The following is a 25,905-nucleotide window of genomic DNA, read 5'->3' on the forward strand; positions in this document are numbered from 1 at the left end:
TTGTGACATTTAAGTGCATTTGCTCTCTTCTGTTTTTTTTTTTTTTTTTAAAGACTTTATTTGGGATCCCTGGGTGGCGCAGCGGTTTGGTGCCTGCCTTTGGCCCAGGGCGCGATCCTGGAGACCCGGGATTGAATCCCACGTCGGGCTCCCGGTGCATGGAGCCTGCTTCTCTCTCTGCCTGTGTCTCTGCCTCTCTCTCTCTGTGTGTGACTATCATGAATAAATAAATAAAATCTTTAAAAAAAATAAGACTTTATTTCTTCAGGAGAGAGGCAGAGGGAGAAGCAGGTTCCACGTAGGGAGCCCAACGTGGGACTCGATCGGGGTCTCCAGGATCATGCCCTGGGCTGAGGGCAAGTGCTAAACCGCTAAGCCACCCAGGGATCCCCTCTTTTTCTCTTCTATTTGTCTATCTTGCATTTCAGCGGCTGGGAAGAAGGAACACACAATGCAGAGGAAAGACAATTATTAAAAAATAACTTTTGGGGAGGGAGTTGGAAGAGGAAATAAGAAAAGGGAGGTACTCTCCAGGAGAATAAGAAGATGGTTCCATGGTCAGTGGGCTGTGGGGGAGAATGGATGACTCGATAAATAAAGCAAATGGTGTCAAGGGCACTTGCTCAAGAGTTTGTGAAGCAAGCTAGGCGGGAGGAGGCTATGACAAACACAGAGACAGGAGACTGACTGGCAGAGTCGGATGAAGGCCAAGACCTGAATTTTAAAAATCTGTAGTGTATGTTTATGGCAACCAACCACTTTTCCATTTGGTAGGAATGGGGAGAAGGGGGGAAATAAGGTTGACTCAACACTTACTATAGGTCACGTCAGGCATGGTTGGAAGACATTTCCCATCATTTCAATTTTAATTAAAGCAAATCACGGAATTAGGTGTGCTGGCCAGTTTTTAGATAGAGAACCCCAGAGGTGAAGAAGCAGGATTGGAACCGAGTTTGGTCCGGTCACAAATACTTTAGTATTTCATAGTGTCCTGCCTACGGCAATGTCTAGTGGAAATACTGCCTTCATGAAATTCCTTATTTATTCTTATGATGAGAAACCCTCAATTCTCAGGGGTGAGAGAACAATATAAAGAGACTGGGCAGGTGACTTGTTTTTCTCTACTCCCCGCACCACCCTGCACCCCCCCCCCCCGACCCCGGCAACAAATGTAATGCTGTCATTAAAAAGACGTTAAGTCCTTTTTCTTTATTTTTTGGTCCTTTTCCTGTTATGAAACAAAACATCTAAAAAACTCAGTACACTAGCAGCCTGGTTTCCAAAGTTAAATTGTGTGCCCTTAAACCAATCTAATGGCAAACATGCATAAACCCTTTGCAGAAATGTGGAGTTTGGTGGCCATTTATTCAGGAATTACTCTATCAGGCATATATATATATATCTCTCATTTAATCCTCCCACAGTCCTGGGAGATGTTAACACCATTTTGTGGATAAAGAAACTGAGGCATGGAGAACTTAAGTATCTTGCTTAAGGCTACACAGCTGATAAGAGTCTAGAAGGATTAAAATCAAGGACCTTGCCTAGTAAGTTTGTCCTCTTAGCCACCACATTGCAGGCTCCTTTTAGAAAAGGTGCAATCACGCTAGGACTATCAACCTGCTCAGTATCATATGCCAGGATCTTTTTGTTGCAGCTGGTGGATATTGTGAAACATTCAAGGAGATGCTGGACAATCATTAGTGTGGTACAAGTCAAAAAGCCAAAGGTTAAACCAGTTTCTCCCGGTGTCTTCCTCAGAACGACACCTTTTCCATGACTACACTGAACCAACCAACCAACCAACCAACCCACCCACCCAAACTAGAGTGGTAGTTCCAAAATTAAATGGAAAAATACTGAAAAACTCCACCTCCCTCACTTCCGAGATTGCCATACGCATATTACACATTTTAGGCTCCAAGTAGTACTGAAATAATGGATTCCATTTAGTTTTAACCAACGGTTTCCCAAGGACCCAAGTACAATGTCTACTCTCTTTAAAGCCAATTAACCAATCAAGGTTTGCAGAATACATCTTGGGGAACACCAGAACCAGCCTGAGGCATGTCCAGCCAGCTCCACGGTCTTCTCTGTGACTATGGACATGAACCTGGAGGAGCTGTCATGCGTTCCCATGAAGACAGGAGCAGATGATCAACGTGCATGGCTTCTGACTGGATCCCTGTCTGAGCCTTCTACAGCTAATGGGAATTGGGCCTTTGCATGGGGCATGTCACCATTTGCCAGTCTGGGACAAGGGAGTCTGACAAAGTTGCCATGTGAGTACACACATTTTAAACAAGTTGATTCACGAACCCAAGGTTCAATCGCATTGTGAGAGGTACCATCTGACAAGATAATTTACTTTGAAATTACCCATCTTTCTCTGGGAAAGGGTAAGGTTCTTTTCCCTCGCTGTTGATATTTGATACCTTCATTTCTCCAATGCTTATAAATAGAAGCACCCAATCTTTGTGGTAAGCAAATTCATTAAATTCCTACAAGCAATTCCTAATAGGACCTGTGTTAAATCCAGAGTGGGGCTGTGAATAGATCTACACCAGTGTGAGTTCTTTGACACGCAGAGAAAAACACACCAGGAAAAGCGAAACTAAAAATATCACCTTTCCCTGTATTGCAATGATTATTCGAAATAATTACCTCATCAAATGGAATCCTAGCCTTTTCGACCTGGAAAGGCCTTTGTAAATCTAGTCCAAACCCTTCCTTCATAGATGAGGTTGGCAAAGCTTGAAAAGGGTGAGTGACAGGTCCATGCAGCTTGTCGGTGGAACAGCTGGACTGAACTCGGCTCTCTCTGTCCAGTACTCTTTCTCCTAAACTCGTTTCTCCCCATTTAAGACATTCCAGTGTTGTTTTAAGGAGTTGCTTTCTTGATCATTCACTATAATGCAAAAGCTTGCCTCATTTGCTGTTTGTGTGTGTGTGTGTGTGTGTTGGAGGGGAAGGCAAGTCCTACCTATATCATCTGCCCCTTGGTTCTCTGGCTAGCCCTCCACCTTGACCTCTCCTCCTACCCTCTGCCCCCAGCTGGCTCTCCCCCTCCCCTTCAAACATTGTTATCTTTGGCAATATGTATGTGCACTTTCCAACCTGGCTGGGATCTGGGGCAAGGTGACTCTTGGTTTAATGGATTTTTTTCCCACAGTGCCTGAATTGGTCCAAGGGTATGGAAGGTCAGACAAGGAACAAAAAGTAAACTGCCATCCTCAGCCCTTTCAGCAGGTCTGTGTTCTGTTAATACAACAAGAATTAAGAAAACAAAGGCAGAAACTCCACTTGGAAGTACTTGCCTACCCCCTGGAAAAGTTCAAGGCTGTTGTTCATTGTCTGAATTTTCCCCTTGTGATTCACTTGTATTCCTTAAATCATCCTCAGATGTCTGATCACGGAAGCGTCAGAGGAAAATACAAAGTTGAGTATTTGCGTTGAAGTCAGTGTCCTGGCTCCTCGGAGTCAGTGGAGAATGTGCTCCCCCCCCCCCGTCCCCCCTTGGGGCTGAGAGATCAGAGTGGGAGTCTCTTCTTCCCACGCTGGAGGCCCTCCAGGCTGCGGGGGCTACTGGGCACAAGAGCTCACCTCTTCCTAGTTCTCATTGCCCAGGAGACATTCTGTGTGGGCCAGGCCTGTGTTTTCTATGCTAGTCCTACCCGCAGGTCCCGCTAAGTACCCAGGAGGGCCGTGGTTTTTTTTTTTTTTGTTTGTTTGTTTGTTTTTTTTAATCAGAGGTTGCAATGGAACCTCCCCTTGGGTGCCCGGGGCGTCCCTTTGGGGTAGCGCCCCCCCTTCCGGAGGGCAGCATCCTGGCGGGGGTGGGGGCTCAGCTTTGATCCCTGGGCACCTTTTGTCCCTAGAGGCGCCCTCCGCCAGCCAGGTACGTGGAGGGAAAGTGCTGTCCGTTTTCCAGGGTTTGGGGAGCCGGACGGTCCCTTAGCAGAGCGGCGGGGCGTGCGAGAGGCCAACGCGGTGGGCACGGCGAACTCACTAGCTGGGCGTCTCCGAGGAAGTTCGGGCGGGGTCCGCCGGCTCCCGGGCTTTCTTCCTCCAAAATCCATCCCTGGGCAGAGCAAGCCCGCTTCTCACCCAAACTCGTGGAGACGAGGGGCTGGGCTGGCGCGGGGCTCCGCGAGGCGGATCGGGGAGGCCCCTCCAGCGCCGGTCCGCGGCCCAGGGCGCCGGCCCGAGCGCCTCGGCCAGGCCGGTCGGTCCCGCGGGCGGGGGCCGGTGACAGACGATCGGCGGCGGGGGCTCCCGGACTCCGGCCCGGGTCGGGCTCGGGGCGGCCCGTCGCCGGCGCCGCCCGCGCGCCCGCCCTCAGCCGCCCGGCGAGGCGGCGGCCTCCTCCGCCGGCGCGGGGTCCCCTGGTTAACCCCTGCCCGCCAGCCTGGCCGCTGATTGGAGGAGGCGGGGCGCCGGGGCAGCGGGGACCCCCCCACCTTCCTCGTCCCCTCCCCCTCCTCCCCCACTGCCGGCTCTTCCCCCACCCCCCCCAGGACCCCCCCTGCCTCCCAGCCGTGCAAATCTCGCGAGGAAACACGCGGTTTCACTAGTGTGTTTACACCGATCACTACTAATCCGGACCGAACCGATCCGGATTAAGGGGCCGGAGGCGGGTCCTGGGCACCAGCGGTTCCGACCCCCCCCCCCCCCGCCCTCCGCGCCGCACCCGAGTGGCCCCCAGCCGAGCGGGCCCCCACCTCCCGGCCCGGCCTGGGCCCTCTTGCGCCTCCCTTGGCCTTTGTCCGGCGCCAGGAGGCCGGTCCCGCGCCCCCCGCGGCCGCCCGGGCCCGGGCCCGCGTCAGGCGCCTGGCTCTGTACGCGAGCCCGGGGATCTGCGGCCTCCGCGGCCCCCCTCCCCCGCCCGCCCTCTCGTGGAGCCCGGCGCCGGCGGCGGCTGCCCGGGCGGGGGGTTGCGGCGCTCAGGAGAGGCCCCGGCTCCGCCCCGGGCCTGCCCAAGGGGAGAGCCGAGCGGTCCGCGGCCGGGTCGGGTCGGGGCCCCTCCCGGGAGGAGCGTGGAGCGGCGGCGGCGGCGGCGGCAGGTGAGAGGCTGAGCCCCGGGCGGGGGAGGGCGCCGGGCCTAGGGCATTAACCGTCCGGGGGACCCCCTCAGCTGAGGAGGCTGCGGCCCGGGCCCACCCGGGGGCCGCCGCCGGGCCGCAGCTCCTCGGCGCTGAGGCGGGAGGGGCTCCCCGAGGGCTGCGGGTCGCCGAGGGGCCGGACTGAAGATGGGGGAGGCCCAGGCGGCCCCGGCCTGGGAGTGGGGCCGGCGGCCGGCAGGGCGAAGGGGACGCCCCGGCAGCTGGAGGCCCCGGCAGCCTCCCGGGCGCCCCCGAGAGCCGGCCCGCCCTCCCTCCGTGACAGGTGGGCCTGGAGTTGGGGAAAGTTTGGAGCCGGCGGGAGGCGAGGGGCGCCGGGACCAGGCCCCATCGGTTCTGCTTCCCGGCTGTGGGCTGCAGGGAGGATCCCGGTCCAAGGCCCTGCTGGAATGAGACAGAGTGGAGATTTCCTCAACATGAGTTGACATTAAATGGAATAACCGCTGGGGCGTTATTTTCCGGTCCAGGCCTGGGGATGGAGGTTTAGGAAATGTTCCGAGAGACCCTAGGGTGTGAGGGAGGCTGCAACCTCTGCCATTCAGGCCTTGATTAGGGCAGGGCGAGACGCGAGGAAGGCCACTTAGGGGAAGCGCGCTCTCTCTCTCTCTCTCTCTCTCTCAATCCCCTTCTCGCTTTCTTTTTCTTTTTTAAGATGCCTTTCTGCCTTCTGGAGAATTTCCTTATTCCCTCGCTAACCTGCACTTGTGTGGCTGAAACTTTAATTTGTCACCCTTTCATTCCCCTTTGCCCCAGGCTCTCAATCCAGGAAGGGAAATGAAACTGGAGGACTGGTAGGGGTGGTTACAGTTAACGTGGAGTTGTTAGATTGCAGAGGAGAATGTTTAATTCATGTTCTCAGTGAACTTTTAAATCATGCCCATCGTTCCAAAAGCTGTTTAATAATATGTTCGGAGGGGTTCTCTGTAATGGTGTATGCTACCATTCCACTTTTAATATTAGATTTCCAATGGGTTCTGCAAGAGCTGATCTCTTGCAATGGATGGACGCGTTTGCTGAAAGTAGCCTGTGCATTTATTTTATTGGTCGTGGAAGGAGTTTAAAAATGGTGTCCTCCTGCCCTTCCCTGCTTGGAAGGAGTGCTAAAAGCAGATGTCTAGAGAAACCTACTGCTCCAGGGAGTGGTCAGAAAAAGATTTTGTAAAGGGATGGTTATGGAGCTCTACTGATTTCCTGAGTGAATGCTGGTTGATGGTTTTACCATGGGTTCTCTATTAAATTTAAGATAATTAATTCCTTTTTTCATGAGCTACTGTGAGCTCTTCAGAGAAGGGAGCTATATAATAGACTTATTTGAAGTTATTTGTGGCTTCTGATTCATGCTACATTATTTTAAAATTATTATTAGCAATTCATATTTTTAGTTTTAAGGACTAATTCCTGTGGGTTGGGGAACCTATCGAAAAGTACTTAGTTAAATTGAAAGGTCGATAGAAGGAATTTTTCTGTTGTTGTTTTGTAAGTTAGTCCTTGCTCAACTTTTACTGAGATTATATGAAGGGTTTGAGGTTTTTTGCTGTTAAAATCAGATCAAAACTGGACAAGGATAAGAAGCCCTCTGAAGAGGACATTTTTAACTTTAAACGTATTGCTATTTGAGGGAGCATGTTGTAGTTTATCACTTGTATGCTGTATTTACTTGTGGTTTACCTGTGTGTGATCATCCAATGAAATAATCGCTGCATTTTCTTATATCTAAAAATTGGTACCTCATGTTTTAGCTTCTATGGTCTCACAACCTACTTTGTCTTTTTCAATAGAAATGATGGAAGAATTGCATAGCCTGGACCCTCGACGGCAGGAATTATTAGAGGCCAGGTTTACAGGAGTTGGTGTTAGTAAGGTGAGTAGAATGCTGATAATGAGCACTGTTCATAGTCGAACTGAAAGACAATTAGAAAGCAATTAAGATCAGTTTGGGTGGGCCATACTGATCCATTGCAGGTGAGATGGGCTCATGATTTCAGCGAACTTTTAGATTTACCAGTCATTCCACTAACTTAACAGTATTAAAAAGATTCTAAAGGAGAGTATATGCTGCTCTTTCTCCTCTAATATGGGAGAGGTTTCCCATGGGTCTTGTTGCAAGGTTACTAATGGGATGTGTATCTGGATTTTGTGCCATGTTTTGTCAAAACTCCTCAGTCATTCAAAAAAAAAAAAAAACCTGTTAATGAAAGGATTTTGGCATAGATTCATTACAGTGGGGTATTTCAAATAGTTTTATACTAGAGTTCTGAAAAAACTGCTTCTGCGAAGTTTGTCAGTTCTCCCAATCTGCAGTTCAGCAGATTCCTCCTGGTTGCACCCCCAGACTGCCTTTTCTCTCCTCATTTTGTCCTTGCTCACTCTTTATTATTTTTGTTCTGGGAGCATAAAGTAAGATCAAGCCCCTCTTGATGGTCAGGTGCTTCATTTAAGCAGTGTTATGGCTTCCTCTGCATCCTCCTGTAGTTCACCCCTTTGCTTTCATAAGATGGTTTTAGTGAAATATATTTATGGCTTTAATACAACATGTAAAAGGTATTTGTGATGTCTTATTTAAAAACTTCACGAGTCCAAGATTGTTGTATTACTTGGGCTTGAGACTTGTTCATTTTTGATCTTTGACTTCATGTGATACATTCCTTTTTGTGCTTTGCAAGAAAGCTTATTTCTCATGGCAACCTAAACATTAGTCTCATGCTTCGGTTAGTAGCTTCTTAAGGGAGAAGGTGTCAAGGTTTAGTTGGAAAAACTGGCTGCTTTGAGAGATCTTATAGATTTGGTGAACTGGAATAGCTTGATAATTTTTGTTCATTCAACAGCTGTTGAGTGCCTGCTGCATACGAGGCATTGTGCAGGGTATCAGGAATGACAGCTCAGTCTGTCCAAGCCTCCTTTGTGGAGTAAGCGAGAGGGAGATGGTACTGTGGTGAGATCTGTGTTAAAACTGTGACAAGATGCTGTGGGAACACAGGATTCGTTACATGTTTACAGTTCTTGGTTTCTCTGGCCACTTTTACTAAGTAATTGACTTGTGGTACTTTGGAGTGGCTATACTGACTGTTCATATATTGAAGATGTATGTATAAATGTGAGTTCTTTGATCTGGGAGAAGTAGCTTCAGCTGGAAGTGACAGTATATTTGAGTATTAAATTGATCTCTGATTCAGTTGATTACCTAAAAAGAACTTTGATGTGTCTTTTAATTTGGGAATTCAGCATATTTCGGTTCATATCCAAATCTGTCTGTACAAGTGGTCACCTACGGAATAAAAGTAAGTGTGTATTCAAGTTGTATGTGGTTTTGACTCATTGGGTTTTGTTGTTAGTATGCCTTTCTTTAGTTTTTAAGGTAATGATAGCTATATCCAAGTATACTTTTGATGGAGTAGGGCATAAGTGATGGGGATAATTGACGCTATGAATCTTGTTGCCTAGGCCCGACTTATTTTTTTTTTAAAGATTTTATTTATTTATTCATAGACACAGAGAGAGGGGCAGAGACACAGACAGAGGGAGAAGCAGGCTCCACGCAGGGGAGCCCGATGTGGGACTCGATCCCGGGTCTCCAGGATCACACCCCAGGCTGCAGGCGGTGACAAACCACTGCGCCACCGGGGCTGCCCCTAGGCCCGACTTAAAATAGTGTAATTAAGGTGTCAGAAAACTTAATCTGCCTATTTATTTATTTATTTATTTATTTATTTATTTATTTATTTATTTATTTAAAGATTTTATTTATTTATTCATGAGAGACACAGACAGGCAGAGACACAGGCAGAGGGAGGAGAAGCCGGGTCCATGGAAGGAGCCCAATGTGGGGCTCAATCCCGGGAATCTGGGATCACGCCCTGAGCCAAAGGCAGATGCTCAACCAATGAGCCACCCAGGCGTCCCTAATCTGCCTATTTAATAGAAAGTTTTTCCTTTTATATATAATGAAGTTTATTTATATCCAAATGTTCTTATGTCACTAATTGTATTTTATTTTGATGTTTTTAGTCATAGTTAAGTATATTGATTACAATAAATGTTCAAGGGGCAGCAAGAGATTGATTTGTTTTTCTCCCTATAGCAAACACACTTGGGGGGGAAAAGTAAATTTTTCTGTAGTTTGGCGTTAGGAAGAAGAAAAGGAAATCTCCATTTTGTAGGACTTTTTTTGCCTGCAAGCCATGGTATTCCTCAGACCACTAATTTGAAATAGAACTGGGGAGGAGGAGGCGGCCATGGTCCTGGCAGAAAAGGTGCTTTGAGAAAAACTCCTCCTCCCAGCTTTGATTTCCTCATTATGGGTTGTAATTTCCCAATGAGGATGTCATTGAATTGATAGTTTTCAGTTTTGCAGAGATCAAGAGAGCTTTCAGCCCTTGCTGCAAATGGGAGAAGAGTGACTTTCCTGTGATAGTGCCATCTAGTGGGAGTGGTCTGGCCTTCAGGGGCTGTCTGTTGAGTTTCTCCTAACTATTCATAACATTCTCAGTACTTTTTGATGTCCATAGAAGGAAGAAAGTCAGTGCCACTGTGGATTCTTTCCTAGTGGACAAGAGTGTTTTAAGTAGCTACGGTGTTTGAACTTCAGGTGGTTAATAGATCTTCTGTCATGTTGCTTCAAGTTTTTTACACCTGCAGATTAGATCTGCATCACAAAATTAAGGCTCAAAAAAAATGGTCAGGCTACCATTTAAAATTTTCTGTATATTGCATTTATATACAGTTCCGCAATTAGTGTATTTAATTTATAATTGGTAAACCAGAAGGATTTGTATTGTGCCTTGGGATGCACTGCATGGGTATTTATTTATTTATTTATTTATTTATATTTATTTATAGATTCATGTTTTCTATCATTAGTGGATTGATGATAGAGGAAAGTAGCCTAATATGCACTAAGAAAATATAGCTGGTTTTCCTTCCCTACCTAGCTGCCACTTTTTAGGAGGGCATGTAACCATCCTCTTAACATTTTTGAGGTGATAAGGTTAAATTGGGTTGTGAACCTACTTTTACATTTCTTTTTGACCTGATACATGAGCTAGCCTACTTTTTTTTTTTTTTTTTTAAATCTCCTCCCTTAAGCACTGGATAATCCACTTCTAGTTATGTGAAACTGACTCTACCTTATATTCATGTTTTCAGTGAGGACCTATTGCAGCTTATATTGATACTCTGCTTTAGCTCTCTCTCTCAACATTTTATTTTTTTAAGTAATCTCTACATCCAACGTGGAGCTTGAACTTAACCCCAAGATCAAGAGTTACATGCTCTACGACAGAGCCAGCCAGGAACCCCATTTTGACAGTTTAAGTACAGGTAGTCTCTGTGACTTCAGAGGCTGTGTAAAGTAGGTAGGATTCCACCATTGCATGTACTGTATCTAGCTAGTTTAGTGTGTTTGTTTGTTTGTTTTTTAAGATTTATTTATTTACAGAGTGTGTGAGAATGGGGGGAGTGGCAGAGGAAGAGAATCTTCAAGCAGACTCCCTGCTGAGCATGGAGCCTGATGGTGGGCTGTATCTCAGGACCTATGAGATCATGACTGAGCTGAAACCAAGAGTCAGCCGCTTAACTGACAGCCATCCAGTCACCTAGTGTAGTTTTGTTTTTGCTTGTTTGTTTAAATAATGTCTCCACCCAATGTGGAGCTCAAACTCAGAACCATAAGTTTAAGAAAGATTAAGAGTTGCATGTTCTTCCTACACTGAGCCAGCCAGGCATCCCTGTAACTAGTTTAGTTTTAAGGCTAATATAGTAGCACATACTTATATAATACTTACTATGTGCCAGGTACTGTTCCAAGTACAGTAAAAGCAATAAGTGAATTTAAATCTTTTCTAACAGGTATGCTAGTCTTAATAAACTCTGTTCTCTTTTCGTAAGACATACTGATGCACACTGCATTGCTCGCACTGGTTGAATTATGGATTTACAAAGGATCACACCATGACACTTGCACTTGTATTGTAATTATATAATTTAATTTAAATTTCATAAGCCAAAGGAATATAATAGTAAAATATAAGAATTGTTGATTTTATGAAAACTAAGTTAACTATCTTGGAAAGACAGGCCAGTAAGGAAATGCATATAAATGTTTACAAATTACTGTTTTTTATAATCTAAAAGGATTCGTTTAGATCCTTGGCAAGTATCTTTTAAGTCTCACTTCACTTTTAAAGAAATTGAAACTAGAAATTGTGGATGATGCAGTATGGGTGTGGTTTGTGTGAGACTAGAACTATAGTCATTGGATCTATAACTCAAAGGGCCTGCATCAAAAAACTGGCAACAGAATATGGATTTATAAGTTTCAAGTTTAAAGAAAATGTTTAAGGCGTAATTTTTTTTAGATTCCCCATCACAGTCTACTGTTCTGATTAGTATTATTAGTTTCAGTTGTATTGAATAAAAAGGATTATGTAGTATGTGATGATATCGAAAGAAGAACAAAATGAGAAGCCATGAATGTGGGACAGTCTGTTTTGGCGCTGCAAGAACCTTCTACATTATAGAGCCTGAAGTAAGACGGTATACTTTAAAGTATTATCACATAGTAGATTTTTGATGTCTTAAAGAAAAATCTATTTTCCTACCTTCTAAAAATTTGTGTTACACAGTCACTTTTTTGTTTTTTAAGATTTTATTTATTTATTCATGACAGACACAGAGAAAGGGGCAGAGACATAGGCAGAGGGAGAAGCAGGCTCCATGCAGGGAGCCCGATGTGGGACTTGATCCCAGGACTCCAGGATCACGCCCTGGGCCAAAGGCAGACGCTCAACCACTGAGCCACCCAGGGATCCCAACAATCACTTTTTTTTTTTTTATATGATAGATTAATGTTTTCGAAACACAATTTTTTAATTTTTTTTTTATTTATTTACGATAGTCATACAGAGAGAGAGAGAGAGAGGCAGAGACACAGGCAGAGGGAGAAGCAGGCTCCATGCACCGGGAGCCCGACGTGGGATTCGATCCTGGGTCTCCAGGATCGCGCCCTGGGCCAAAGGCAGGCGCCAAACCGCTGCGCCACCCAGGGATCCCTCAACAATCACTTTTTTAAAAAAAGATCTTGTTTATATTGAGACAGTACACATGTGAACAGTGGGAGGGGCAGAGGGAGAAAAAGAATCTCAAGCAAACCCCACACTGAGCACCACATGGGACTCCGTCTCACAACCCTGAACTCATGACCTGAGATGAAATCAAGAGTCAAGATGTTTAACATACTGAGCCACTCAGGTGCCCCATGGTGATCACTTTAAATTTATTTTTATTTTATTTTTTTTTGATACATGATCACTTTAAATGATCAGATTGACTTCTGAAAAGATGTTTAACTTAACTGATACCTTTTTCTCCTGCCATTTAGTTACTAATTGCATTAATTAGAATGTGTTAGTTATGGGGGTATACCTCAGTGGTTTAGTTAAGCGCCCAATTGGTGATTTCAGCTTGGGTCACGAAATCAAGCTCTGCGACTCGCTCCACGCAGGGTGTGGAGCCTGCTTAAGATTTTCCCTCTCCCTCTGCCTGCCCCTCCTCCCATCTCTCTCTTAAAAAAAAAAAAGATGTCAGAAAAAAATGTCAGTTATGGATATCTAGTGTTAGCTACTTTACATACCAATCCAGTAATTTAAAAAAATACATGTTTCGGTGTTTTACATTTAATACATAGTTAGACAGTTCTCAATAAGCATAATTCTGAGAAACAGTCTACGCTTACACCATTGAATTTTAAGGCACTGTTAAATTTTTTACTGTTTGCCTTTATGTTGTCTTCTCCCTTTCATTTACTTAGTATTTGTTAAATTTTCCTCTCATTTCACATGTAGTCAAGTATCAACTCATGTCTCTTCTTTTTCTGAAATGTTTCAAGCAGTTTTCTGTCCTCCCTGCCACTTTCTCAGTCCTTCCTCATTCATAACTCTAGTAGCCAGTCTCTCCTACCCCCATTTTTCTTTCTGTAAACTGTTTCCATTTATATTTCTAAGAATAGGGGTGTCTAGGTAGCTCAGTCGGTTAGGTGTCCGCCTCTTGGTTTTGGCTCAGGTCATGTTATGATCTCAGGGGTAGTGGGATTGAGCATTCTGTGGGGGCTCCAGTCTCAGGCAGGAATGTGCTTGAGGATTCTCTTTCTGCCCCTCCCCCTCCCCATGCATGCACTCTCTCTCTCTCTCTAAAGAAATATTTAAAAAATAGATTTTGGGGATCCCTGGGTGGTTCAGCGCTTTAGTGCCTGCCTTGGGCCCAGGGCGTGATCCTGGAGTCCCGGGATCTAGTCCCACATCAGACTCCTTGCATGGAGTCTGCTTCTCCCTCTGCCTGTGTCTCTGTCTCTCTCTGTGTCTCTCATGAATAAATAAATAAAATCTTAAAAAATAAAATAAAAAATAGATTTCTAAAAATCCCAGCATTATTGTCTTAATCCCTTGCTTTAAAGTCTCCCTGTTACCTGTTGGACAGAGTTAAAGCTCCTATCCTAATTTTTCAACTTCATTCCCAGTTGTTTTCTCTCCTACTTCATTGCTCTACACCCTTAAACCGTGACTGATCTCCTGACCTGTAATGTTAGCAAAGAAGTTCATACTTTCTCCTTTTCCTTTTTTATTTGCCGGATGAACTTTCAGCTTAACCTTCAAAGCATAATCTAGATATATTGTCTTTATAGCTTTTCAAGATATCTGCACTATTCTAGTTGCAATATTTTATTAGCACTTGATAACATACTTTTATTATGATGTATTATTTGTTTCTCCTATTAGTCTCCTTGGGAGAATGATATCTTTATCTCTGACTATTGAAATGTTCAGCATGTTGTATACGTTGAATAAGTTTTTGTTGAATGGAAAAAGAATATTGAGAAGATGAAAGTAGAGTTAGTTGTCATCCATATCGGTAGACATGGTCTGCTCTAGCTTATTGTTTTACTCCACTCAGAATTCTTATCTTTCAATTAGAAGATTTAGTTCATTTACATTTAATGCAATGACACGTTTAGGCTTAACTGTTCTTGGTGTTTCTTTTTTTTTTTTTTTTTTTTTGTTCTTGGTGTTTCTTTTTAAATCTTTCTTATGCCTTTTTTACTTTCTTTTGAAATGGTTTTTTCATTAATTTTTTACAATGAAGGATAAAGAAATAAGCATTTAATACTTCTCTACAGATTTTTGTCAGTTATTATTTTTAACATTCCATTATTTCCTTTTCTACTTTGTTGGTTTTTTTTTTTTTTAAGATTTTTATTTATTCATGAGAGAGGCAGAGACATAGGCAGAGGAAGAAGCAGGCTCCATGAAGGGAGCCCAATGTGGGACTCGATCCCGGAACTCCAGGATCATGCCCTGAGCCAAAGGCAGACACTCAACCGCTGAGCCACCCAGGCGTCCCCACTCTTCTACTTTGAAAATTATGTACTCTTCTATTGGTTACCACAGAAATTACATGTGTTGATTATCAAAGATTAATGTTAATCATTTTGTCCTGTTGTTTTGTCAGTACAAGGGGCTTGAAGATTTAACTCCATTATTTCTCTCCCAGCTAACATGCTGTATTTCATATTTAATTATACATATATATATTAAAGATTTTATTTATGTTTTTGACATAGAGTGAGAGAAAGCCAGAGAGAGAGAGAGAGAGTGCAAGTGAGCCAGAGAGCACAAGCAGGGGGAACGCAGAGGGAGAGGGAGAAGCAGACTCCCTGCTGAGTGGGGAGCCTGATGTCGGGCTGAATCCCAGGACCCTGGGATCATGCCCTGCATTGAAGGCAGATGCTCAACCAACAGAGCCACCCAGGTGCTCCTAGACTTTTATTATTTCTTAAAGATTTTATTTATTTATTTGAGAGAGACAAGAGTGTGCACAAGCAGGGGATAGGGACAGAGAGAGAGAAGCAGACTCCCTGCTGAGCAAGGAGCCCTTATGGGACTCCATCCCAGGATTCTGGGATCATGACCTGAGCCGAAGGCAGACACTTGCTTAACTGACTGAGCCACCCAGGCACCCTGGACTTTATTTTTTAGAACAGTTTTAGGTTTATAGAAAATTGAGCAGATAGTACCCAGTTCTTGTATACTTCTTCCCTGTTTTTCTAGTTTCTGCCCACTATTTTTTTTTTTTTTAAGTAAGCTCTGTGTCTAATGTAGGCTTGAACTCATGACCCTGAGATTAAGAGTTACGTATTCCATGGTCTGAGCCAGCCAGGCACCTCTAGTTTTCCCTACTATTAATATTTTACATTAGTGTGGTAGATTTGTTACAATTGATGAACCAATATTGATATGTTAGTATTAACCAAAGTCTATAGTTTTGTTTTTTAAAGATTTTATTTATTAATGAGAGAGACACACAGAAGCAGAGACACAGGCAGAGGGAGAAGCAGGCTCCATACAGGGAACTCAGCGTGGGACTCGATCCCGGATCCTGGGATCACGCCCTGAACCAAAGGCAGACACTCAACCGCTGAGCCACGCAGGCGTCTCCCAAGTCTATAGTTTAACATTAGGGTTTACACTTTGTGTTGCACAATTATAGATTTTGGTGAAATGCAAGAAATGTCACGTATTCACTATTTGTCTATATATTTTTAAGTCTATATTATTTTTGAATCTGCTTATGTAGTCAGTGTTATTTTAGCCTAACCTGCATTTTATTACCATTTTGCTCTTCATTCCTTTTTGTGTCTGACCTTCTATTTGGAACACTTTTTCTTCTAAGATATGATAAATATTTATATTCCTAAAATATATCTGTCCTTTAGTGTGGGTTTGCCAGTGATTGTCTCCCTATTTCATCTGCTTTAAATATCTGGGTTTTTTTTTTTTTTTTTTTTTTTTAAGGGAGCAAAGGGACAGAGGGAGAGAGGGATGGGGAGAGAGAATCTTAAGCGAGTTCTTTTTTTAAAAAAATATTTTATTTATTTATTCATGAGAGACAGAGAGAGAGAGAGGCAGAGACACAAGCAGAGGGAGAAGCAGGCTCCGTGCAAGGAACCGGATGCGGGACTCGATCCCAGGTCCCCGGGATCTCAACCTAGGCCGAAGGCAGCGCTAAACCGCTGAGCTACCCAGGCTGCCCTTAACGTGGGTTCTATGCTCAGTGTAACTCAGGGCTCAATCTCAGAACTCTGAGATCATCACTTGAGCTGAAATCAAGAGTCTGGTGCTTAACCAACTGAGCCACCTAGGTACACCTTTGCTGTATTCTTTAATAGTATTTTTGTGAGGTTTAAAATTCTAGATTGGCTATTATATTCTTTCAGTATTGTTCACTGTTGCTTTTAATTTTTAGTCTCATTGCCATTCTGTTGAAGGTAATCTACCTTTTCCTTGCCCATTTTTGAGATTTTGTCTTCATCTTTGATTTTCTATATTATAAAGTGGGGTTGGGTGATAGGTCTAGGTTGGATTACCTTTTTCCTTTATTATTTTCCTGTGCTTTATTTACATTTGAGTTTTTTGGGGGAACCTGAGCATATATACACTTAAAAAATAGATTTTAGGTTTTTGTTTTTTTTTTTTTTTTAGATTTTAGTTTTTAAAGAAATTGTAGGCTCATGGCAAAATTGGGTGTAAGGTGCTTACATTTAACCATCTACTCACACATGCATAGCCTCCCACAGTATCAACATCTACTACCAGAGTGGTACATTTGTCACAATTGATGAATCTGTATTGACACATCATTATCACCCAAAGTCCATAGTTAACATTAAGGTTCAGTCTTGATGTTGTACATTTTATGGGTTTCGACAAATGTATAATGATCTTTCTTTATTATAGTATCATACAGAGTAGTTCTGCCCTAAAAATCCCCTCTGCTCCAGCTGTTTATCCCTCCTTCCAGTAAGTCTTGGCAACTACTGATCTTTTTACTGTTGTCATAGTTTTATCATTTATGGAATGTTGTATAGTTGGAATCACATAGTTTGTAGCCTTTCGGATTGGCTTCTATCACTTTGTAATATTTACTTGTTTTTTCCGTGACTTGTTAGCTCATTTCCTTTTAGCACTAAATAATATTCTATTGTCTATATGTATTACATTTTATTATCCATCCACCTACTGAAGGGTATCTTGGTTGCATTCATTTTTTAGCAATTATGAATAAAGCTGCTTTAAATATCTATATGTAGATTTTTGTGAATGATAGAATTAGTTTTATTTATTCTGTTCAGATTCATTGGGATTCTTGAATCTGTGGATTGTTGTTGATCAGTTCTAGAATATTCTCAGCCATTGTCTCTTCATATGTTGCCTCTGCCTTACTCTTGGTCTTCTCCTTGCACTCTCTTTAAGCATATTAGATCTTAGAATATTTGCTCTGCCTTCCACCCTTTTTTTTTTTTGGATTACTGGTCTTTATTTCCCAGGGCTGAATACTGGGCAGTTTCTTCTGACCTATCTTCTGCTGCTTAATTTTTTTAAATTTGTCTAATCTGCGTAAACCTATCCATGAGTTTCCACGAAGGCTGATTTGTTTCTGGGTCACTCTTGTCCTGTAAAGGTAGCCCCATGCTCCTTGTTTCATTTCCCAGACTCCCCTCTGGGGAGGGCCTGAGCTTTGACTTCATTCTCTCCCTACACCCCTAGACTTCCTAAAGTAGAGCTCAGTTTCACAGTTTTTTTTTTTGGAATTAAGTCAGCAAATGCCCTTAAATAGAACTAAAATTTGAGTGCTGAGCTTACCTTTCTGAGTTGTGTCTTCTCATGGATTTTGGTACAGTAATTCCTGATTTCACTTTTTTACAGTTAGTAATACAAACCTATTTAATACTCATAAAATGTGCATGGACTCTTGTGCTATAGTAAGAATGCATACCTAGGTTTCTCCCTTGTGAGTTTTCACTTTGCATCTGCTTTCTTACTTTTACATAAAGTGTTGTCATTGTCATCACTCCTGGCCATTAGAGTCATTGGTGCTATTATTCTCTGTTTACTTTTAGTTAAATAAAGCAGGAATTGAAATATTCCTTAAAACTATTTTTTTAAAAAGCCAAGGAGGAGAATTAATAAGGTATATTATCAGTGATTTCGTATTTCAGCCCTGAGTCTAGGGATGATTGGCTTGATCAGTCTTGTTCTTCTCTACCTTGTCTGGGTTTCAAATTGCTAGGTCCCTTTTGGTGGTAGGTTTCACTTGACCTTGACTACTACTAGATGTGTTGGAATTGGATTAGTGTAGAATCTGCATCCTCGTATGTTAGCTTTGTTAAATGTTTCATAGGCTCTTCTCTTTGGCTTTTTTTTCTTTTTTCTTTCTTTTTATTTTACAGGGCAGTTGCCCAGTTTCCCTAACTCAGACAGAAACTACTTTTTCTAGTCCCAGATATTCCTTCCTTAGACTTCAGACATACTTAAAAAAAAAAAAAATTATTCCTGGAATATTTGCTGACTTTGCTCTACAGAGGGTCTTTCTTACCTTCCTATCTCTCTGTTCTTTTTGGTTCATTTGAGGGTAGTCTTTTGGCTTAGTGTGGGCCCCCAGAGCTTCTTATCATAGGTTTATTTGTCTTAGCACCTGCCTGCCTGCCCCTGGTCAGCTTTCTTTTCCCTTACAGAGACTTTCATAGGAAATCTTATTTCAGGGATGCCTGGGTGGCTCAGTGGTTTAGCCCCTGCCTTTGGCCCAGGGCGTGATCCTGGAGTCCTGCATCAAGTCCCATGTTGGGCTCCTTGCATGGAGCCTGCTTCTCCCTCTGTCTCTGCCTCTGCCTCTCTCTCTCTCTCTCTCTCTCTCTCTCTCTGTGTCTCTCATGAATAAATAAATAAAATCTTTTAAAAAAAAAAAGGGGGGGGGGATCCTTGGGTGGCGCAGCGGTTTAGCGCCTGCCTTTGGCCCAGGGCGTGATCCTGGAGACCCGGGATCGAATCCCACGTTGGGCTCCCGCTGCATGGAGCCTGCTTCTCCATCTGCCTATGTCTCTGCCTCTCTCTCTGTGACTATCATAAATAAATAAAAATTAAAAAAAAATAAATAAAAAATAAAAAAGGAAATCTTATAATTTGGACTTTTTTTTTAAGTTTTTAATTTTAATTCCAGTAGAGTTAACAGTATTATATTAGTTTCAGGTGTATAATATAGTGATTTACCAATTCTATACATTACTCAGGGCTCATCAGGATAAGTGTGTGTTTTTTTTTTTTTTAAGATTTTATTTATTTATTCATGAGAGACAGAGAGGCAGAGACACAGGCAGAGGGAGAAACAGGTCCTATGCAGGGAGCCTTTTGCGGGACCTGATCCCAGGTCTCCAGGATCATGCCCCATGCCAAAAGGCGGTGCTAAACCACTGGGCCACCAGGGCTGCCCCCCCCTTTTTTTAAAATCTTGCCGTCTGTGTGGGGCTCGAACTCATGACCCCAAGATCAAGAGTTGCATGCTCTACCAACTGAGCCAGCTGTGTATTCTGCGATAAGTGTACTCTTCATGGGCTGTTCTTGCTTTAAACCCAAGGAACACTCCTTTGCAGATTAGAGCAGTCTAGAGGATCTGTAGTACCAGTGGGAGCGCTTCTCAGTTTGGTTTATTAGTTTTGCCTGTTTTCCAAGGTTCTCATGACTAAGTCAACCTTTTTTGCTTTCTTCCCACTCCCACTACTTTAGTTTTCTAGAATTTTATCTTTATTGTGTGTGTGTGTGTGTGTATTTTAAGTGAGCTCTGTGCATAATACGGGGCTCAACTCACAACCCTGAGATCAAGAGTTGCACACACCATTGCCTAAGCCAGCCAGGTGTCCCTTATCTTTACTGATGTTTAACAATGGAAATAGGTACACTATATTAGCTATCAGATATAAGAAGTATCATTCCCCTCACAGATAGACCTTATGCTGAGGAATGCTTGTGGTCAAATGCTAAGTAAAAGAGAATTTTGGTTGTTTTGACATTTTAGCAGCTTAATTGGTAGTTTCCTGTGCAGTTTGGGATATAGCTAAGAATGAAATTTTCATTGTAGTCCTATCTTACTCTTTTAACATAATCTTTTTTTTTTCTTTAACTATATATACCAAACTGGGTATAATTTATCTTTGGTCCTGAAACCGTCTAAGAAGTTAACTAGCTGTATGACTTGGAAGTCCGTTCGACTCTGGACATTTCCAGTTTAAAAAATTCTTTGATGAACTATACCAAAAGGGGGGGGGACCATATTTGAGATAGAGAAAATAAAACTCAAAAATTCCATTTAGGAATTAATATTCTCAGAGAATAAGTAGTGGTGTTGAAATATAAAAGCCTCAGGAACAAAGCTAGAACAAAATCTTGCCAAAATCTATTCTTTTCTTTTCTTTTCTTTTCTTTTCTTTTCTTTTCTTTTCTTTTCTTTTCTTTTCTTTTCCTTCCCTTCCCTTCCCTTCCCTTCCCTTCCCTTCCCTTCCCTTCCCTTCCCTTCCCTTCCCTTCCCTTCCCTTCCCTTCCTTTTCTTTTCTTTCTTTCTTTCTTTCTTTCTTTCTTTCTTTCTTTCTTTCTTTCTTTCTTTCTTTCTTTCTTTCTTCTTTCTTTCCTTCTTTCCTTCTTTCCAAAATCTTCTAATAAGCTTTTCATTTTGTATATGTTTGCTTTTGGGAATTTGGGTTACAAATAACATAGGAACATGAAAAGTACCTTGTTCTATTAAGTGTACTCCAGAGACGGCAGGGAGGAAAATAGAAGTGGAGCATTTTTCTGAAAATATTCTCAAAGAAAGGATGATGTCTGTTTCTTAATCTTAACTAGATGAAGGAGATAAAGAGGTTGGTCATTAAACTTTACTTTTTTATTGTAGTAAATACACATACAATTAACCATTTTAATTATTCTTCAGTGTATAGTGACATTAAGTTTATTCATTTTGTTGTACAGGTGTCACCACCATCTCTCTCAAGAACCTTTTCATCTTGCAAAAATGAAACTCTGTACTCATTGAATAATAACTCCCCATCTACCCCTCCCATCAGTCCCTGGCAACTACGATTCTGTTTTCTGTTTCTGTGGATTTGACTACTTTAGAAATCTCATATAAGCGGATTTATATAGTATTTGTCTTCTTGTGACTGGCTTATTTCACTTGGCATTGTATCCTCAAGGTTCATCCATGTTGTAATGTCAGAACTTCCTTTTTAAAGCTGAATAATATTCCATTATATGTACCACATTTTATTTATCCATTTATCTGAAGGTGGACACTTGGATTACTTCTTCCTTTTCGGCTACTATGAATACTGCTGCTGTGAACATGGGTGTACAGAAGTCTGTTTGAGTCCCTGCTTTTATTTCTTTTGGGTGTACATGCAGAAGTGGAATGGCTGGATCATATTAAAATTTATTATTTTGTTGGAGTTTGACCTTCTCAGCCCTTATAATCCATCAAGGGCGGCTAAAAATGGTGATTGGGTTTGCCTGGGTGGGTCAGTTGGTTAAGTATTTGCCTTTGGCTCAAATCATGATCTCAGGGCCTTGGGGTTGAGCTCTATGTCAGGCTCCCTGCTCAGCGAGGAGCCTGCTTCTCCTTCTCCCTCTGCCTCTTCTTCATTGATGCTCTCTCTCTCACTCAGTATATCTCAAATAAATAAAAATCTTTTTTAAAAATGGTGATTCTTTTTCTTTTAGTTCATATCCAGCAAAAAGCCTTAAAACTCTTAGAAATTTCATTAATATCTATAGAAGAATTAGTAATAATACTCAAACTGCAGTTTTTGCAAATAATACTTTTGGCCTGGAAAGTGGAAGAATCAAACCATCATGTAATTTGGTGAGTTACATAGGATAACCTTTTATTTTAACCAATTTTAATAATATTTTTTTTTAAAGATTTTATTTATTTATTCATGAGAGATACAGAGAGAGAGATAGGCAGAGACACAGGCAGAGGGAGAAGCAGGCTCCACGCAGGGAGCCTGATGTGGGACTCGATCCCGGGTCTCCAGGATCGCGCCCTGGGCCAAAGGCAGGCGCTAAACCGCTGCGCCACCCAGGGATCCCCTTAACCAATTTTAGAATAATAATAGCAAGCTATCCAAATTTGGCATCCTAGATTTTAGTTTAACCAGTATTGCCTTAACTGTTAGGTTCTATGAAGACTATTTGTTTTTTAAATTTATTTATTCATGAGAGACACAGAGAGAGGGAGGCAGAGACACAGGCAGAGGGAGAAGCAGGCTCCATACAGGGAGCCCGAGGTGGGACTCGATCCTGGGTCTCCAGGATCATGTTCTGGGCTGAAGCCAGCGCTAAACTGCTGAGCCACCCAGGCTGCCCCAGGTTCTCTGAAGACTATTAATGTTGACCACATAAAGATAACAAGATGTTGGTGTCTGCTGTAATGGATGTGACCTGTATGACTGATAACTTGGCTTACATGAAGAGTAAATATGTGACTTATCACATAAACTGCTGCCAGAGTTGGTGTTAATTTAGTTCCTGTTTTGTCTGACTCCAGAGGAATACTAAGGATTAATTGTGGAATTAAAATGTAATCTGAAGGGCCGTTGATCTCAGGAGATGGTGGCTCCAGTTCAGGATATCTTCTGTTAATTAACTCTAACAGACAGATTTAATGTTCAAATTTAGCAGAAGCTACTAGCATCAAACCAAAACTAACTTATCCAGTCTGCATTATATTACCAATTGACCAGCTAGTAACAAGATACAAAATATTCTATCAATATCTTATGAACCATTTGACCTGCTTGTGTGATAATCTAGATAAGATGAAGGAAAAGAGTTGTAGTGAAATTTTAATACTCAAATTTTTCAGCAGTTGAGTTCAGCCAACTTTGAGTCTGTACTATGTCTAACAGGTGTTAAGGACGGTTTAAAAAAACAGGATTCACTGTATACTCTTGAAGCACTTAAAATCAGGCATACGTGGTCTCATGTCTATGGCACATAGCTGAGGGTGGATAAAGAGATGTGAAAGTACTGTGAGCCTAAAAGAAGGGAGTGTAATTTGCTCAGGAGTCAGATTGTGTGTGGAAAGGTGAGACTTTTTCTATGTTGCTCAGAAAGATCACTCTAAGATACACTATAAATAACCTAAAGAGTTATTTTTTTAAATAAAGATTTTATTATTTATTTGGCAGAGAGAGCACAAGCAGGGGTTGCTGCAGAGGGAGAGGGAGAAGCAGGCTCCCCTCCTCACTGAGTAGGGAGCCCAATGCAGGGCTCTATGCCAGAACACTGAGATCATGACCTGAGCCAAAGGAGATGCTTAACTGAGCCACCCAGGAGCTTTCTTAAGAAAAGGTCTGATAAATTATTACAGAGTAAGTCACAGAATGATAGTACAGATTAGCTTGGTTTTTATTTTTATTTTTATTTATTTATTATTTTTTTAATTTTTTAATTTTTATTTATTTATGATAGTCACAGAGAGAGAGAGAGAGAGAGGCAGAGACACAGGCAGAGGGAGAAGCAGGCTCCATGCACCGGGAGCCCGACGTGGGATTCGATTCCGGGTCTCCAGGATCGCGCCCTGGGCCAAAGGCAGGCGCTAAACCGCTGCGCCACCCAGTGATCCCTAGCTTGGTTTTTAAACTTAACAAAACTGCTTAGGGTCTGGGTACAGGTTCTTTTTTAAAGAATTAATTTCGAGGGGCAGCCCCGGTGGCACAGCGGTTTGGCGCCGCCTACAGCCCAGGGTGTGGTCCTGGAGACCCAGGATCGAGTCCCACGTCGGGCTTCCTGCATGGAGCCTGCTTCTCCCTCTGCCTGTGTCTCTGCCTCTGTCTCGCTCTCTCTGAATGAATAAATAAATAAATCTAAAAAAAAAAGAATTAATTTCAATTAGGTGATATAGTCAGTACAAAATTCGAAAGATTTCAGATACACAATGAAACATTTCTTTGACACTTTTCCCATGTCCATCTGATTTCCTTCCCTGCAGTTATTGGTAGCAGTTTCCTTAATTTATATGATGGTATATGTTTATAAATCATATATTTGATGTATATGTGACATGTTTTATATATGTGTGTGTATGCATATGTGCAAATAAATTGGTATATTAGCCCCCTCCATTTTAAAAAAGTGACATTTTATACAGTATCGTATGTTTTGCTTTTTGTGCTTAAAATCTTAGAAATTGTCTTATAGTAGTATATGTAGGGTGTCCTTGTTGTAATTGTCAAAGGTTGCTTAATATTCCAAGGTACAGGGACGCCTGGGTGGCTCAGGGGTTGGGCGCCTGCCTTCGGCTCAGATTGTGATCCCGGGATCCGGAATCGAGTCCTGCATCAGGCTCCCTTCGAAGACCTGCTTCTCCCTCTGCCCAAGTCTCTGCCTTTCTCTCTCAGTCTGTGTCTCTCATGAGTAAATAAATAAATCTTAAAAAAAATTCCAATGTACAGCTGAACCGTAATTCAGCCAATTTCTTGTTGATGGACACCTAAATGGACAACAGAATTTTGTTGATAGAAGCAAGTGCTGTAGTGAATAGTCTTGAGCATTAATGACATTTCACACATGTTCATGCATGTTTACAAAATAAATCCCTAGAAGTGGAATTGCTGAGTCAAAGGATATGAATGAGCACTTGTAATTTTGGTAGTTATAGCCATATTTCTCTCCATAGTGGGGAGTAATATATTTTTATACCTGTCAATCAATCCAGCCGTGTATGTATCAATGAATGAAAACTTTGGCTTCTCCATAGTCGGTTATGGCAAAGGAGTCCATGGACAGGTGTTAGGGTTCTTGAACCTTGTAAAATGGTAGGTAAAATTTATATATACTTACGGATGTGTCTTAGGTAAAATTTATATATATTTATGGATGTATCATTTTTAGGAGATAAGAGTTCCATGGTTTTCATAAACAGTTTTGTGACTCAAAATAGACTTAAAAAGTACAAAACTGCTTAGGGTCTGGGTACAGGTTCTTTACTTCAAATTAGAACACATATTTGTCTTTTACAGGAAGTATTTGAGCATGTGAGTAGTTATTAGACATATTGTATGGAGAGTTACTGTGCAAGAGACTTGCTTCTAATTCACAACCTTTTATTATTACTACCTTTACTCCCAGGGAGGTCATGTTTTAAAAGGTTATTTTTTTTTCTTTTAAACTGAGTTTATTAAGCAATATTTTGTTTCCTTAATTTTATTAAGCAGCGCTTTTGAGCTTTTAAGATGAGTTCTGCAAGGATTTGAAATTCTTTCATCCATATGGAGTCAGTAAAATTTTAGCTACTGAGTCAGTTTGACATTTTATTTATTTATGAAAGATTTTATTTATTAGAGAGTGTGTATGAGTGGGGAAGTGGGGGGAGGAAAGGGGAAAGAGAGGGCTCCTCACTGAGTGGGGGCGGCCCCCCACAATGTGGAGTGGTCCCAGGACCCTGAGATCATGACCTGAGCAGAAGTCAGATGCTCAACTGACTGAGCCACCCAGGTGCCCTTCAATTTGGCATTTTATTTTTCTATCTATCTATCTATCTATCTATCTATCTATCTATCTATCTATCTATCGATTTTATTTATTTATTCATGAGAGACACACAGAGAGAGAGAGAGAGAGAGATGCATAAGACAGAGGCAGAGGGAGAAGCAGGCTCCATGCAGAGAGCCCGACCTGGGACTTGATCCCGGGTCTCCAGGATCACACTCTGGGCTGCAGGAGGCACTAAACTGCTGCGCCACCGGGGCTGCCCCAATTTGGTATTTTAAATGGGCTGTGCAGATAAACAGTACCCTGTTATGTTTGGTTCTTTTTGGAGGATCTAAGGAATAAGCCTCTACCAGATAACCTCCAAGGCTCTTTTGAGTTCTGTGTATGTGTCAATAATATATATTCTGTGATTTAGATGA

At 42.2% G+C, this 25,905-nt stretch overlaps 1 protein-coding gene across 2 annotated transcripts in view; it reads left to right on the forward strand.

Annotated features, from left to right (window-relative positions):
- The first annotated feature begins 4,681 nt into the window (after positions 1–4,681).
- The window catches only part of TLK2 (tousled like kinase 2), a 120,999-nt gene continuing 99,775 nt past the window's right edge, over positions 4,682–25,905 (forward strand). For both annotated transcript variants that reach the window (XM_055337354.1, XM_055337358.1), the window contains exons 1-2: positions 4,682–5,063; positions 6,899–6,981. In XM_055337354.1, coding sequence (XP_055193329.1) covers positions 6,901–6,981 — 81 coding nt within the window. In that variant the 5' untranslated portion in view covers positions 4,682–5,063; positions 6,899–6,900. The remainder of the gene's footprint in view (positions 5,064–6,898; positions 6,982–25,905) is intronic.

Source organism: Nyctereutes procyonoides, unplaced genomic scaffold, assembly GCF_905146905.1.
Source record: "Nyctereutes procyonoides isolate TBG_1078 unplaced genomic scaffold, NYPRO_anot_genome, whole genome shotgun sequence".
Classification (NCBI taxonomy): Eukaryota; Metazoa; Chordata; class Mammalia; order Carnivora; family Canidae; genus Nyctereutes; species Nyctereutes procyonoides.